At 37.4% G+C, this 16,589-nt stretch overlaps 1 protein-coding gene across 1 annotated transcript; it reads left to right on the top strand.

The window, feature by feature from the left end:
- The first annotated feature begins 1,276 nt into the window (after positions 1–1,276).
- On the top strand, positions 1,277–16,188 carry LOC137393561 (uncharacterized). The gene is made up of 11 exons (XM_068080168.1): positions 1,277–1,409; positions 2,552–2,743; positions 3,443–3,515; positions 4,644–4,791; positions 5,123–5,267; positions 6,006–6,192; positions 10,105–10,275; positions 13,193–13,270; positions 14,180–14,414; positions 14,896–14,993; positions 15,182–16,188. Exons 2-11 carry the CDS (start codon positions 2,655–2,657, stop codon positions 15,740–15,742), a joined length of 1,785 nt encoding a protein of 594 aa, XP_067936269.1. The 5' UTR covers positions 1,277–1,409; positions 2,552–2,654; the 3' UTR covers positions 15,743–16,188.
- Positions 16,189–16,589: the final 401 nt, after the last annotated feature.

The raw sequence follows: 16,589 nt of genomic DNA, 5'->3' as shown, positions 1-16,589 counted from the left end.
ATTCAAAGCCATAGAGGTAAACCTCATCTTTTCGTAATTCATAAGCGTTGTTATTACCACCATCGGCAAAATAATTTTGTCAACGACTTTTCTAAAGGTTTGGTCAAATTTGATTTATACTGCTATACGATTAATAGCATGGGCTTGTCGGGTCACGCGCGCAAGGATTTTCGCCACGCACATACAAAACAAAAACAGCATGTTGTTTTGTATGTGCGTGGCGAAAATCCTTGAGTGCGTGACCCGGCTAGCCCGTGACGAATAGTTTTCCGACGTTGATTCCGTGTTGAATCAACGTCGGAGTGTTGAATGTTTAAAACGTCTTAAAATTGTTTTTATTAAACGTATACGTTGTCATAGCTAAAAAACTATTCATCGTTTGACCTAAACACAGAATACGTGTGTACATTCAATAACTATCCATTCAAAAAGCGTGAGTGATATACAATGTACCGTTAAACCTCGTAAAACTTTTAATTGAACTGCCTCGGAGTGTTGCTCTTAACGAATCCCAGGTAAAGTAAGGGATTTTTCTTTGGTAACTTTTTCTTGAAGTTGCATAAACTTCAAGAAAACTCGGCAAAATTGATCGTGGGTAAAACGCTCAAAAGAAAAAGATGTCTTTTCTTTTGAGCATTTCAACAACGATCAAGTTTTGCCAATGTCAATCTAAAAAAACGTCCTGGCAATAACATCACCTCAAACAACAAACCAATCTCAAGTGATAGAAAAATCTCTATATTCTTTGATAAAAACGTTTTAAACTTTACATTAGAAGCATTTAATTCGAAACAAGCCATTTGTGCTTTTGATTTATATTATAGTTTGCATATGTACATGTATCTACTAATAAATAAGTAAATACATGGACTTGTGACAGTGCTCTGATAACTTGAATGCTCTGATAATTCGAACACTTTTGCTCGGTCCCTTGAAGTTCGAGTTATCCATGTTTGACTGTACATGTGTACGGCCTTCAAAGCTAGAATAATTTCGCACGTCGCATTCGTACAACTTCAATATTCTAACTTTCTTAAACGTAGCAGCCTTGTTATATTTGTTGATTTATGCAAACATAATTGTTCAGAAATTTTAATTCGCATGTAACAGGTAAAGTTTTCCAACACCAGCAAAGTTTTCTGTCTAGTTTCGGCTTTGCTTCAGATAGCGCAGCATACAAGAGAGGTTGCCCACAATCCGCAGTAAGAAGATAATTCGCTAATCGGGTCGACGTATTCATTACTAAGATATATGGCTAATATTTTGGGGTCGCTCAATGAGCTCCTACTTGACCTAATCGACAGAATACTTATAGATTTATAATGATCTCATTTTATACATAATTCAGAAACTGAACAGTGATAAAAGCTTGCATTTGGAAGGAAGTGATTTTATACAACTTACTAGCTGTAAGTTTACAATACGTGATATGAATAGACGCGTGTTATTCTTGTTAAATGTTTACTCACATTCAACTGAGTATTGTATAATTCGTGCAATAATATGTCACGCGTGTTTATAAGTGCAGTGAGTATTCCGTGTGGAGATTTTGTGGCAATCGTAAGTCCTCCACAAATAACCTGCAATTGGCTGAGATAAGAATCAGAGAAAGTAATATTCTACAGTTGAGCTAGCATATGTCTTGTCAAGTGAGATGCCGAATAAAATTGTGAAGCTGTTCTCAACGATTTTAGGCTTTTGTCAGGCATATCTTCCGTACCTTTTTAATGAACCGTTTTACCTGGAAATATTAGCAGCACTTCACTTTTCCTGGTGTTGCTCATAAGAGAAATAAGTATCGGTGAGCATTTTTTTCATGCATTACAAGTTTATTCTTGTGTAAAAGGTCTTTGTAGGTGTTGGTTCTACGAATTATTCACATTTCACCTAGTGTATTTAAAAAACGTTGAGCAGCTGGAGAGCAGCTACTGTCTGTTCGTTTTTTAAATTTGACTTACTAGATTTGTTTACTTTTTTAAATGGCTGCTAATATTGATAATCATCATCTACAGAGGTGTGAGCTCGGCCAAGACCACTAATTGCCAACACTAATTGCAATTACAAAGAAGTGTAATGCATAGCTAATAAAGCAAATTTTTTGTCTATTCAACTTTGAATTCTGTTTAGTTTAATATTTTGCATTGGTCAAGTTTTTTCTCATCGTTTGAGACAAGCTCTGAAAGATCAATAGTAAATTTTTGATGTAAACAGATTGTAAAATTTTGTAAGTGTATTTCTTGAATCAAATTATCAATAATGTTCATTCGAAAGGGCTTTATACAGTGCAAATGTTTGTATTCATTTAATTTTTTATATGTATGATATGCTGGCGAAGGAATTCCAGTAACGCCTCTGAGCTAGTAATTGTTTTGAACTTGCATGGCTACTGACTCTACTGAGACAATAGTTGCACTGGCTGATTCTGTTTATACTTTTATCACAGAATGTCATAACATAAGCTATGCATTAAAGTTGAGAAGCAATACACGGTCATTGTTTCCATGTATGCTAAAACGATCTTACCTGCTATTCATTGAAGTATCATTTGTAGATGGCAGACTAGAGCAATGGTTGTTGAAACCGGTCATAACTGTGAACAACAAGAAATGAGCTTCATAACAAATTCTATCCGTGCACACTGACTTTGAGCCGCAATGGTTGTTCTGGCAGTTTTGGGGCTAGCTATTGCGGGATTATTCGTCATTCCTGCCTTTCTCTTTCTGTGTCTGGACAAAAAACAGACGTAAGTTAGCAAGAATATGTTATGCTAGTTCTAATTTTGCCATCCTACTCTCTCACTCTAATCAGTCGTTTTACTGGTATTCTTGTGTTTATTATTTTTGCTTTTATCCTTTTAGTTTTTGTCCTGAGTCTCCCATGTAGTGTTATCCACTTGTTTTATTTTGCAAGTTTGAGATAAAGGCAGTAACCAGTTAGACAGCAGTCGTTATTCTTAGCACTTTTTGAGTTTTAAGATGAGATATACAAACGTAGTGACAAGTGCCACATTTTATTTGACCAATAATGGCACTGCTTCATTTGCTACGGACTTGATTTGTAATTGTTTTCTCTCAGTAACCATTCAATGGATTAAGTTAAAGTTTATAACAAGCGCCGGTAGCGCCCAACTTTACTCCTTCGTTTGCAATAAAAGTCTGTGAGCATAGATTGCATAAAGGCTTGTCACTCATGATACAATATTTTTCTCTCAAATATGTGGTTGTTCTCGCTATTTACCGTTGCAAGGCTGTTTGCTCATGCTTTAGCCAGGCCAATTTTAGTCTCGTGTTCTATTGTATTGAGCATGGCAGTCTCTGCTCTACCATTCAGCCTGGTCGCTAGAATAATTCAAGTTTTATGTAATGCTTTTGCTAATTTGGGCTTTTCTCGTGTTTTCCCTTCCTTAGTAATTTTTTTACTGTTGGTTCTGCCATGTTTGTAGTAGTCTTGAACCTCAGCTTACGTCTCACAAAAAGAAGGAATCAAAAAAGGCTCAGGAGAATTCAACTCGTAAGGTGAGTTGTCAGTGGTGACATGAGGTGGTAGCTTTGTTCAGTTATCATGTTAGCTTCTGACTGCAAAGATCCAGCTGCATATCTACTACAGATATTGTCAATTATTATGAACGTTATAGATCACTCAAGGTTCTTACGCATTCACTAGAGTAAAGTTTTTATATTCGTGTAAAAAACATCATGTTCTGATGTTCTAATGAGAAACATAACTCCACTTTCTTTTAGAATATGAGCTTCATCATTTACATCTGGATTTATTTTACAAGTTTAACCTTGGAAAAAAAACAAATACTTAAACACTTGAGCAGAGATCTGATCACTTTTTTAACAAATCCACAGAACCATCCAGCAGTCGTCGCGAGGCCAAAAGTGAAAGTGATACGCAGCAAAAAAGACCAAGATACGTGAAATTTAGGAGAATTGTCTTGATAAATGAAAATAAAATGTAAATAATATACAATATCAAAACATAAATGAACAACAAGCTACGTTAATTTGAAGTTCACTTGTTCTAGTTTAGGCAAGCACCATATGCGCAGTGCCACCTACCCACCCGTGTACATCCCGGGCCACCTTCCTATACATCTTTCCTTCCGTGTTTTGTCTTGGCTACCCTTCAATTAGCTTGTCTCTTACATGAAGGTATAATGGCAACAAAAGGTTCTTTCAACTTATTATTATGTTATTTAGTTTTTACAGTTTTGTATCAATTGTATCAAAAAGGCTAATTGATCACCTAGAGCATTTATTGTCAAGTTGACTAAATTAAATGAAATTTAATGTATTCCTATAAAAATATTTGTTCCAGCATATTAAGGTTGTGACATTCAATGCAAATATCGAAACCTCAGAAAACCTCAGATTTTGTTTCATATCCATTCCATCAGCTTAATGATATAACAAGGTTTATATGTTTGCATTGCTGTCATTGCAATGTCTGGATGATGGAGTTTAGCCTCAGAGTGATTAGCTAATAGGTCCAATAACAAATCATTAGGGACAGGTCTTGTTAGTGACTGGATATTTATCCTTATGCCTCACATAATAGAGACATCTCGGGTTACATCAAATGGGTGTATTCATTGCCCATTCTTCATTATTCAGTTTGCCTCCTTATATGACTCGTAGAAAAAGGCTGATGACTCAGGGGATGCCACCGTCATAGTCAATGGTAACGCAGTCACTGCTAAGAAAGAGGAAACGCCTCGCTCTTCTGCCAATTTGCATGAGACAGAATCACAGCCAGTCGCTGATGTGAATGACACTCTGACTAATGGTATATACATGTATTTGTCTGTCTTGCACTCTATCTGAGTGGGTACTATGGTTGTATTACTAATATGTTCTTCCCTTTGGTTGTAATTTATATTATGTTATTGTGGCTCTATAGACGCATGCACAAGATTATGATTGCACTGACTCGATCTTTCCATCCTTCCACTACATCTAAGAGACCGGCTATGAAACAACTACTCAGTTTCTCTAAATTACTTCAGTTTAATTCTTGCGTGTATTTGCTCCTCAGGTATTAATCAATCCGTTGTGTGGTCCTGGTCTGTGACTTGAGACCGTTTGATGATTATGCACACTCTCATTTCGCAATTTAGGGGGTGCTGTGACTCCAAGAGCATCGGTTGTTAATGAGGTATCGCCGTCTAACAGCCAGAGGAGTTCTCGTGCTTCTGGAGGGCAGTCGAGACTGAGCTCACAAGACAGGGCGTTGCCTGATGTACCCCAAGAGCAGAATGCAAGGTTAGTGGCTATAACAGAAATCGCTGCTAGGGCATCAAAGAGGAAGTAAGCACTAGATAACTACCCTTACACTCGCTAACTGCGTTGAGGCCTTTGAATTTCATTAGGTTTTATTGTAAAGAGCAAAGATCACGTGCAGCCTTTGTAAGCAAGGCGTGTGCTAGTATGTCACTAACTGCGTGAGTGTCATATTCTTATCTATTACTAATAAATATTGACTCAATAAATCAGTTGAAATAAGGCCACCATTTGATAATTTATCTCATAGGCTATTACTCACTCGGTTTGCATTTTTTATTCTGATCACTAAATCCTGCTAAGTCTGACTAACTGTCATGCACTTAGACTGACTCTTTCATACTGCGTAGCAGCTTATATTTGGAGTTGTTTGTCTCTGGCTTGTTCAGGAAATAATTATATGTTTGTTTTAGAGTGTAGACGTTATTCTGATAACATGTTTAGTGCTTGTATTTATGCACATGAGGACGGGGGAATAGGTTGAGAAATGATATGGCCATAGTCTTATCTTCCTTCGTTATCTTATAAATATCCAGGAGAAATGTTTACCTTAATCTTGTATGGTATCGGTGACTTTACCGCCTTCTTTTATCCTGTTGCTATCGACAGAGTGGAACTATTGACTGCACCCAGTAAAGTTTTTAGCCATTTTGCTACTGATAATATGTTACTGTTGCTATTTTTAACAAACAATGTTGCTAGCTTTTCATGTACATGTAGGTTATCAGCGAATAGCGAGAGATCTCCATCTACAAAAAGAGCTTTACCAGACCTTCCCTCTGCCAGCCTACCTTCGGCTCAGGGCGATCCCTCTAATCTCTATGACCATCTGGAGAGAGACCTTCCTACTCATCAGATTCGTCCGAAAAACTCCTCTGTGAAGAAAACTCCGGAGTGCGTCATAGATGTAAGGCCTGCTATTATGCCTGCTCAGCTTTTCTCAGCTTCCTGTAGCTCTAAAGACTCGATAGTACTACTAATTGCTCTTGTAGGTCTCCTTAGAGAACATTGTTAGATGCACTCTTACCGTTACTCAAGGCTTCCTTGAGGTAACGGTAAGGAGGCCTTATTGTTGTAAGGTTTTGCAAAAGAAAGTAAAGTTTACTTTCATCAGTAGAAAAATATTTTAAACTACCGTAAAACCTTTATTTGAATGACATGGCGCTTTATTTTTCAACCCTTTCCGTAGAGTGGCGCTTTATTAGAAGTAGCATTCAAATATAGACTGGCGTTGTATTTTTCAAACACCTCATCAGAATATCAAGAAGATAAATTTAGCCCTTTCACGGGCGAATCGAATGTCACCTATATTTTGCACTCCTTCTGGCGGAGTGACATTAACCCTTTTGGATGCAAAAATTCTGCTAACTTACCTCCAACTTGTCTTAGATCTATACATAAATATGCAGGTGACCCTGATATATGTCTCTACCAGTTGATATCTATCGCTTGTAATTTATCAACGATGATCTAATAGCCTGCGTTGCAATTTGTTGGAGCTTTCAAGTTTTTCCTTTCATTTTAAATTCGAAGGTATATTTTTATTTTATAATTATATTTAAGAAGGTTGCATAAAAGCTCATTACATTCATTGATATGTTTGCTACTGTTTGCAGTCAAAACTGGTTTCTTATGTGCAATAGAAGAGGAGTTATGAGCGTCAATCCATTGTAAGCCGAGTTTAGATTACTCAATGAATCCCAATAAATCTGCAAATTTATAAGTTAGATAGTGATAATCTTTCAAATGCTACAGATATATATTCAATAGCAAGTGACATAAACAAACCATATTTATAATACATTCAGAAACAAAAAATTAACATTTTTAAAACAGAAATATTAGCATCGTTTGCTCGGCCAGTTGCATTCTGATTGTTAATTCTGTTTGGAACCATTTTATTATATTCTTCTGGCTGTTCAATATCTTTTAAGCGTCTTCTGATCTCAACTCTTCTTCTGCACAGCTGAGCTAGTTGATATTAGAGTTCAACCAATGTTTTAGTAGAGCAAAACTTTTACGCGATGCACCTTAGAATCTTTACAGCTTTTGTGGTAGTTGACTGTTCAGGAGCTAGTACAGTGGACCCCCGACATACAACATTAATTAGTTCCGGTGTTGGCATCATAAGGTGAAAATGTCTTTTAAAAAGGTATAAGAACCCATAGTAATTATCTAATGCAAACACCTCGTGGTAAAAACCGTCAAAATTTGATATACGTACTGTACATATTAAAAATTAATAACAAAATAGTATATTAGCCTTGATAACTATAATAATTAACATATAGTTAACCTAGTAAACTTAGCTTCGTTGCCAGGTTAATCATTTTCTTGCTTCTTCCTTGCTAACGAATTAAAGTTATATACATGTATGTAGTTATATACATATAATGAACTAGCTGCGCTTCCCGGCGTTGCTCGTGTATTAAAAATCAGCTTATAAACGATGAGAAGTAATGAGAGTTGCCTGCCACTTGCCTGGCACATTGCCAATGGAAAATTTGAGTAAGCTTACTAAAAAGAGATATTCGTCTCCTTGACGTTACGCAATCACCCTGGGTAGTCCGCAAAGCCGTTGGGTATTTGCTCCCGTATAGCAACATATATCGGCTAGTGTACAAATCAATCTCTGGCCTAATTGGTACGGCATCGGACTGGTGAATGGGAGGGTCCGAGATCAAATCTTCAGTACGGATTGCTTCTTCCAAGATTTTAATAGCTATAGCTGGAGGGGCACACATACACACCAACATTGAGAAATATATAGATTGAAGTTTTTAGTAAATGTTATATTAACCGCTAAAATGAACAAAAAGTTTTCACTTTTGCTTACTTTTCATTAATTTTCATGTCACTCACGCAATATCAAGAATTTACAAAACACGAAGAATATTGAGTTGACAGAGAGAGCGAGCATCGTATCTCTTTCAGGTATTGTGGGAGGGATTTCAGCGAATAGCATATCGGCCATCTTCGTATTCCGACGTCTTTACCACACTAACTGCCAGATTTGAATTTTGAAAGCCATTTTGTTGATGTAGTGTGGTGAAAAAATGCCGTAACGAAGGAAGAAAAAAAATTGTGCTCCCCATCATAGGTGAAAAAACTGTAAAACAGGGATGTCGTAATTCGGGGTGCACAGCATCTGTTGCGATTGTTCAACGAATGTTTACACTGGATATGGCATCTAGTAATTTGAAAATTGCTAGAGAATTACAAGCTCGAAAGTTTTTGTGTTATGAAAGTAGTTTTCTAAGACTTTGGTATTACTACTAGTACAGTAGACCCTTGCCATACAACATTAATTTGTTCTGTTGTGTGGATCATAAGGTGAAAATGTCATATAGAGGAGTATAGGACCCCATAGTAATTATCTAATGCAAACACCCCCTCCCCTCCGGTCAAAAAAACATTAAAATTGTATATACGTACTGTAGGTACATATTAGAAACTTCAAGTAATTAAGGTTAATATACTATTTTGTTACTAAATATTAGTTAAAAAAATAGTGTACTAACCTTAATTATTTAAAGTTTATAGTAAATATTATATTAAACACTAAAATGCACAAGAAATTCGATATTGTTTCACTCCCCCAAGATTAGGCCTTTACGAAACACGAAGAATGCTAAAGTCAGAGAGATCATCGTATTTCTTTCAGGCGCTGTGGGGAGGATTTCGGCGAATAGCATATCGGCATCTTCGTGACTCCGACGTATGCAGCACACCGACCACCAAGTTGGAAGTTCAACAGAGATTTTTGTTGATGTCGTATGGCGAGGAAAAAGCCGTTGCGAGGTGCCGGAAAAACTTTGTGTTTCACATCGTAAGGCAAAAAACCATAAGACAAGAACGCCGTAATCTGGATCCACTGTACTAGCTGTAGGCCGTCTGTTTAATTCTCTTGTAAAGGTAAAGAATAGCTAGTGTAATGCATTCAGCGGAGCTAATACTGCTATCTCAACGAGGAAGTTGAATGCTCACCCTACCTTCATTGACTCAACCCTGACTTGCTCACTGGTTCATTTCTGCATTCTTTTCTGTTGCAACGTAGTACTGTATATCGCAAAGTAGCTTCCTAAGAGAAATGCATCTCAATTCCACGAGAAAAAAAGGTCGTTTATTGGCCTTGAGCCATTGTTCTCTCAAACTAAAAAACAATTTTGGGCAACCAATCGATCACTCGTTAAATTGAGTTCTAGAAATATCTACGAACGGATATTTTCTCATTTCTTCAGAGCTCATAGCCATGCACGAGCTCACTCTTTATTGATCTTCAGTAGACTTGGATTCACGTAAATGTCTTTATTCACTAAAGAGTTAGTTCGGTCTTCTCTCTACCTGCAGTTAATGCTTATAAGTACGTATCATTCACTAAATGTTTGAACAATGTCGATGGGTTATCTTAATTCAATGGATTAAAACTACAATGCTTAAAATCTCACATGAAAACCCAATCAGTTCTTTTCATTTGTTGTTATATTAGTCTATGGCAAGACAGAATGACTGACTTCAAGCAAGCTTTAAGAAAGGAGTTATTTTCAAATGGTGAAGGACTTTACAATGTAATCGCTAAAGGTCGTCCTTTTTACAGGTCTTCCTTTTTACAGGTCTTCCTTTTTACAGATCATCCTTTTTACAGGTCGTCCTTTTTACAGATCATCCTTTTTACAGGTCGTCCTTTTTACATTTCGTCCTTTTTACAGGTCATCCCTTTCTCTATGATTAGGAATATGTATCAGTTTAACTCTGTTGGGTCATCAACTTTCTGCATGCATCAAAACGCTGATACTAAATACTAGTTCTCTGATTACAGGAAGAAGGTTCCGCATCTAGTGTTGGACTTATTGAACCGGACGAAATAACGCGCAATTCTGTGTTCACCTCAACTGACCCTCACGAAGTTTATTCGAAGGTGATCGATACAGAAGAAAGCAAGACACAAAAGCCAGACACTCTCATGGTTCAAGAAATTTCCACATCACGTGTGAGCAGTATGCCATGTTTCAAGCAAAGTCTGTTTGAGTTTATTTACTGATAACCATTTAGAGCTACAACGTGAACACCCCAACGGAGTGTTTCTTTAGAGTTTGTTTTAATCTTCAGCACAGCTTAATTTTGCTTAGTTCAGCAGAATATCTTAGGCTGCTGAACGACCTGAGACTTGCACTTAACTGCTGAACATGTTCAGGTCAGGAATTTTTAGCGTGTATAATATGTGGATTGATTTGATGTTAACAACTGTTTGGGGTTCAACTCCCTGAAAGACCACTGATGGTGACAGAATGGCATCTGATACTAAAGTGTTCTTTTTCTCTCCCTCGTCTTTCTCTCTCGTCTTTCTACCTCGTCTTTCTCCCTCGTCTTTCTCCCTCGTCTTTCTCCCTCATTTTTTTCTCTATTTTTCCCATGTCTTTTTTTTTCTATTTTTCCCTAATCTATTGTCATAACAATCTACTTGTCTGAATGAATAGGTGGCCTATCTACTTGGCTCTTGTGCCAACCCAGAATGAGTCTTATCGATTTTGCCTGGATGCTCTTTCATAACTCCTTTTAAAAGGAGTGATAATAACTCCTCATTAAAAGGTGCAAGTGTCACTGACAAGTACCTGACCAATTGCTCAATAATAACTGACTACATGCTGACTAGTAGCTGACCACATGCTGACTAGTAGCTGACCGCATTCTGACTAGTAGCTGACCACATGCTGACTAGTAGCTGACCATATGCTGACTAGTAGCTGACCATATGCTGACTAGTAGCTGACCATATGCTGACTAGTAGCTGACCACATGCTGACTAGTAGCTGACCACATGCTGACTAGTAGCTGACCATATGCTGACTAGTAGCTGACCATATGCTGACTAGTAGCTGACCACATGCTGACTAGTAGCTGACCATATGCTGACTAGTAGCTGACCATATGCTGACTAGTAGCTGACCATATGCTGACTAGTAGCTGACCATATGCTGACTAGTAGCTGATGGTTTTAGTAAAGGATTGACCTGATTTTATCATTACTTGGGGCTGAAGTGATGTGCCAGTTACTTTTATTGGTCTCTAGTCATTCACATTTGTACTCTCCAATGTTCTTTTAGTAAGTTACTAATTCAGATGTATTATGCTGCTTGTATAGTGAGCTTTAAAAAATGACTGGTTAGACTACACAATGAAGTTGGACTACACAATGTCATGTAGTGTAACCCTTAATGGCCAGTGTAAATACATTGTGTTAGTTTAGATTGGGCCACTTATGTATTTCTATTCATTGATAGTTGCAATTCCTATTAGTGAGTCTAAGTATTAGCTTTATTTCTTTGAAATTTTACAAAAAATATCGCCTTCAAGTAGCTGAAAACTTAATCCACAGCTTTTCAGATACATAATATATATAATATAGGTGTTATATTTAGCAAATAATTAACCCACCATAGTGATTACACAGTACCATCTCTGGGAAAAAATACCGAAGGTGCTTCCAAGAAATTTTTATGGTAATTATTAGCCAGATTTGGGACCGGCTCAAACTGAATGGTTGAATATATATATATATGAATATATTGTTTCAAACAAGCATTCCTGTAAGCTTGAAGAGGCTCTGTTAAAATATTTATTACAAAGAGTTGTCTGTTTTTTTCTAATTGTAGAGAGAATTAAGGAGGAAACAAATCTAAATTGTTTTGATATCAGTAATAAGCAGTTATTTTTGATATATAAGTAAATTTCTTACCAAACCACTATCTGAATATGCTGAACAAAGCATTAAGGGGTCAGGGAGAACATTTTTGTATTAGCTTGTCTGCCATTGAGGACTGAGGAACTTTCTAGTATAATATCATTGCATACTGAATGGTTAGTTACCCAGACTAGAGACCGTAGTATACTGCTCCATCATCACTATCTCTTATAACATTCTCTTAACAAAGCTACTGTATTAACAGTCTGTTACAATGAGCTATTTAAAGGTTGACTTGCAACAAAATTCACATTACAGTTATTTGGTATCAAAAGATTCACCATGTCTTACACTGTTGTGTTGTAGGTGCCAAATATGTGGAAATGTGATTACAAGCTCCTAAAAGCTCAAAAACGAAAAGCCGCCGTAGATTGGAATCTCTTTATTTCGTTGACGTAGCCACGAAATTTGGTTATCGTCTTGTCACGTATGTTCTTACGTGAATTGAAAGGTCAATACAAAGCTCCATATAAAACTTATCGTAGTACTAGTTTATACAAACACTTCGGGTTTTACCAAAGACCCCGTATCAAATATAGATGCTCGCTACTTTACAGTTTTGTTTCGGCATTATTCAATCGCCAAGTCGTAATCTGATCATGTGACCCGATACTTTGCAAATAATTTTTGCAGCACTTTTCGATTATCACAGGTGACCAACAGGCTCGTCATGATTATCAGACAATGATATGTGCTCCTTCGAGCTAAGCTTAAAAAGTTTAACGATTTTTTACGGTAAGTTATAAGATATCAGTGCTAAAAGTGACAGCATTACAATGACAATAAAACAGATGCGTAAGAACAATAGACATAGTTTTATTGAATGCGTGAAGTATATTTGTGAAAATATTTCGACGAATAAGGTTGCAAGAAAGTGTAAACAGAAACCATCTCTCACAACTACATCACATTTGAGCCAGTTTGGAAAGGGAATCCTAACTACGGCGGTCTCGTGTGGCTGCGATTTTCTGTTCGTTTTTGAGCTTTTAAGAGCTTGTAATCACATTTCCATATATTTTGCACCTACAACACAACAGAGTAAGACATGGTGAATCTTTTGATACCAAATAACTGTAATGTGAATTTTGTTGCATGTCAACCTTTAAGTGAAGACACTTTAAATACGGTTTTATATTCTAATTTGTCTGTTCTTTTCTATTTGCAGATCAAGGATCCTTACTCCACTGTAAGGAAAGATGGAGTCTCATCGCAACCAAAGTCTCCGACTAAAGAGGAGGTCAAGGTATGCTTGTATTCATGTTTGCTGAGCTTTTCTAGCTTCTATAGAGTCTGTTTGGCTTCTTTTAGTTGTGCAGCAAATACCGGGATTAAAAAGCAGCTTTTTTATATGTTTGAACTATCAGTAGTCCGTACTTTTTGGGAGCAGTTGGTTATAAAAAGGAACTTCAAACTTCTGTCAATTTTCTGTTCTTGTTTTCTTAGAGTACATATTTGTTTACGATTTGAGACAACGGTTGTAAAGGTGGTCAATCTTGTGGCTAGCATTCTTATAGTTTGGAAGTGATAGTTGTGTTAGTGTCAGAAACCTTGCTCAGCTTAGCAACAGCTTTACATAGCAGTAAACTCAGTTTTACATATACAAAACAGTCAATAGAAACACCTATGAGTACAAAAATATAACTTATTAACCTATTCGTCAACTAAAGCCGACCATGCCTGTATCAGCACCAGCTGTTGATAACTCTACACACTCATTAGCCAATGATGTTTTCAGCGTTGCTGATGTTCCAATTTTAGTTATCTTATTAGCCATTTCGATAATGTTAAAAAGTCAGTTTATACAAAAATTATATATTAATGCATTGTTTGGTGACTAAAAGTTCATTGTTTTAGTCAGAAAACAGCAGCTCTATTTTAGTTAAGGTAAGCTGATTCTAATCTGGGTATTTTGACCAAATTTGAACTCTGAAAATCTGAGTCAGAATGTCCCAGACAGGGGTGTCATACTGCCAGTTCATAGACTGGAAATGGAATAAGTTTAGACAAGTGCATCTGGTTGCTATTGTTCTTCCTCTTCTCATGGAGTCCTGGAGGTTATTATTTTTGTTTTTAAGCTTTAGCGAGCTTCTCATGAGTCAAAACAATTGTATATTTTTCAAGAACTTAATTTTTTGGCTAATCCTTGTCCCAGGTCATTAGAAATGATGGAGAGCCAGTGTATCAGCCAGCCCCTCCAGTTCCGGTGAAAGCATATGATCTAGTTGAAGAGCTTGCAAATGGTGAAGCTGGTGCAGCGGGTGGCGCCGACACTGGAGTTCTAGTTGCTGACAATGCTCAAGACAGCGGCAGTGGATATTACGCTGTCAGCGCAGATAATGGGCCTTTGCCCGATGACAGGACGGCACCTGTGCATGCTGTTGCTTCTGGTATGTTTAATGTGTTTGATGTTGTAAATAATTCACTGAAGTGTAGACTTGGAAAGTATAAGGAACATGACCAGAGGACACATTTTGTGATGTAGTTTGTTGTGTTAAAGCTACAGACAGACATTGGCATTCAAGTATCACATGAAATTGTCTGATGTTGTCTTCTCATTAAGTAATTGTAGTAACTACTAAATGCACGCATATTCTTTGCTTACCTCTATTTACTCAATAGTAGTGGTAAAACAACACTCATTTTGCCAGTGAGCACATGAAACTTGTGTCTTTCCCAGTAATTTTGTGTTTACTTTTTTATAACAACTGACATAAGATAAGATTTCCTTGTTTGAACACAAATGTTAACATGATTCTCATATCCAAAGTTGTTATGACAGCCGAAAGCGAGCAATCTGGTAATATTTGACCCTAGGTCAAGATGAAGCATATAATGTACTTTACAACTATTGGTTTCTTTTGCTTGTAGAGAGCTATGATGTACTGACCGGCAGAGAGTCGATAGTAAGAGTGCAAGCCAGGCTCAACAGCCCTCCTGAAGAGGGCGACTATGATTCTGTCGATGAGGTGTGTGTTTGTGCGTGTGTGTGTGTGTGTGCGTGTGTGTGCGTGCGTGTGTGTGCGTGCGTGCGTGCGTGCGTGCGTGTGTGTGTGTGTAGAGCAGTTGGTAGTTAAACAGCGATGCACATTTTCACCTGATTTCAAATGAAGTAAAATTTGTTTACTTTTCTTTAGGTTTTTGTTATGCGTTGTAGAAAGCTGGTGAGACCCCTTCTGCACCAGCATCTAAAGCAGACGATGATGGCAGTGGTGCAACCGAAATCTATGCCGAGATAGACGTTGTGCCACCTCCACCCGTTGCTGCCACTAACAGACCATTTAGGAAAAGGTCTACAACACCCAAGGAAGAAATCTATGCCGAGATAGACACACCAGATCTACACCCATCCAAATCAAATCTTTCTAAAAGCAAGATGGATCCTTATGAGAAGGTCGATTTCGTCGGCAACAAAGGAGAGCAGATGGAGTTAACGGGTTACGCTTCAAATAACCAAAATAATGATGAGGAAGATTATGCCGAGTGCGACCTAGTACCTGACAATGCGCAGCAACATTCGGCGCCGGATGCTGCAAATAGGCATGCTAGCAATGCGTCTGACTATGCGATGGTGGCTCCGCTGCCACCTCCAGAACCGCCACATCATCCTCATGGAACAGAGGAGAGGCCATTTCAAAGGTACACCAGACGAGAGCATGTGTACCAGGAAATTGACGAGGTAGATAAAGAGCCTCCACCTCCTAACAAAGATAGCTAAGCTTCGCATATATCCTTTTTATGTTTTGTTATAATTCCATTCTTCCAATATCACATTGTCTTATTTAATTCTGCATGATTATTTTCTTTTGAATTTTTATTGTCAGCCATATCTAGATCGTCGTGCTATGTTTTTAAATCAGAGTTAAGTGAATTGAGTTAAAATCATGGTGTCTTAGAAAGCTCCTTATTTAGCACCGACAGTCTCCCAATACCCTCTGATATTAGTGTTCAAAGGATATATTTGTAGATTGATGTTGTTATCATCCCGCCACTGCCATATCTATGTATCATATGTATTAATAATTTTCCTTAGTTTCACTGCAACTTATCATTGCTTTTTGCTATTTTTGATGTTGTTTTCTAAACTAAATTTAATACCCTAACACAGGATTGTTAAAGTTGTACATTTCTATTCTTACATTAGAAATGAAGAATGCCTTTCACACCCAATATTTGACTATTCCTGTGGTTGACACAAAATATGGGATAAAAATTGTAATACTGGGTTTGCATGATCAGCTGGAACACAAGTAAACTGGACTATATACATCAAGTGATCAAAAACTCCACACGCTAGCTGACAGTTGCGTAAAATCTAATGACGGTAATTGTTAGCCAAGCCAGAGCTGTAGTCGACAAGCTCAGCTCTACCAAAGTTCCTATCTACTGGTTTGTATGAGTTGAGAAGGGGATGCAGGCTTTTGGGCTCATAGATGCGCAAGCTACTAGGATTCGTCTCCTGCCGATTGGAATCTACAGATGCCTGGCTCAGTTGCACCATCATTTCTCCCTCTTTTGATTTGCTTGGCTTATTGCTATGCTGACTATGAAGTGTACGGTTAATT

The sequence above is a fragment of the Watersipora subatra genome, chromosome 4 (genome assembly GCF_963576615.1).
Source record: "Watersipora subatra chromosome 4, tzWatSuba1.1, whole genome shotgun sequence".
Taxonomy (NCBI): domain Eukaryota; kingdom Metazoa; phylum Bryozoa; class Gymnolaemata; order Cheilostomatida; family Watersiporidae; genus Watersipora; species Watersipora subatra.
This window is presented reverse-complemented; position numbering and strand designations above follow the sequence as displayed.

Excerpts from the sequence above, each read along its gene's own strand:
- LOC137393561 (XM_068080168.1), top strand. The coding sequence starts at position 2,655 with ATGGTTGTTCTGGCAGTTTTGGGGCTAGCTATTGCGGGATTATTCGTC. Across the intron at positions 5,268-6,005 it reads CCCCAAGAGCAGAATGCAAG|GTTATCAGCGAATAGCGAGA; the intron begins GTTAGTGGCTAT and ends ATGTACATGTAG. Across the intron at positions 14,415-14,895 it reads TGTGCATGCTGTTGCTTCTG|AGAGCTATGATGTACTGACC; the intron begins GTATGTTTAATG and ends TTTTGCTTGTAG.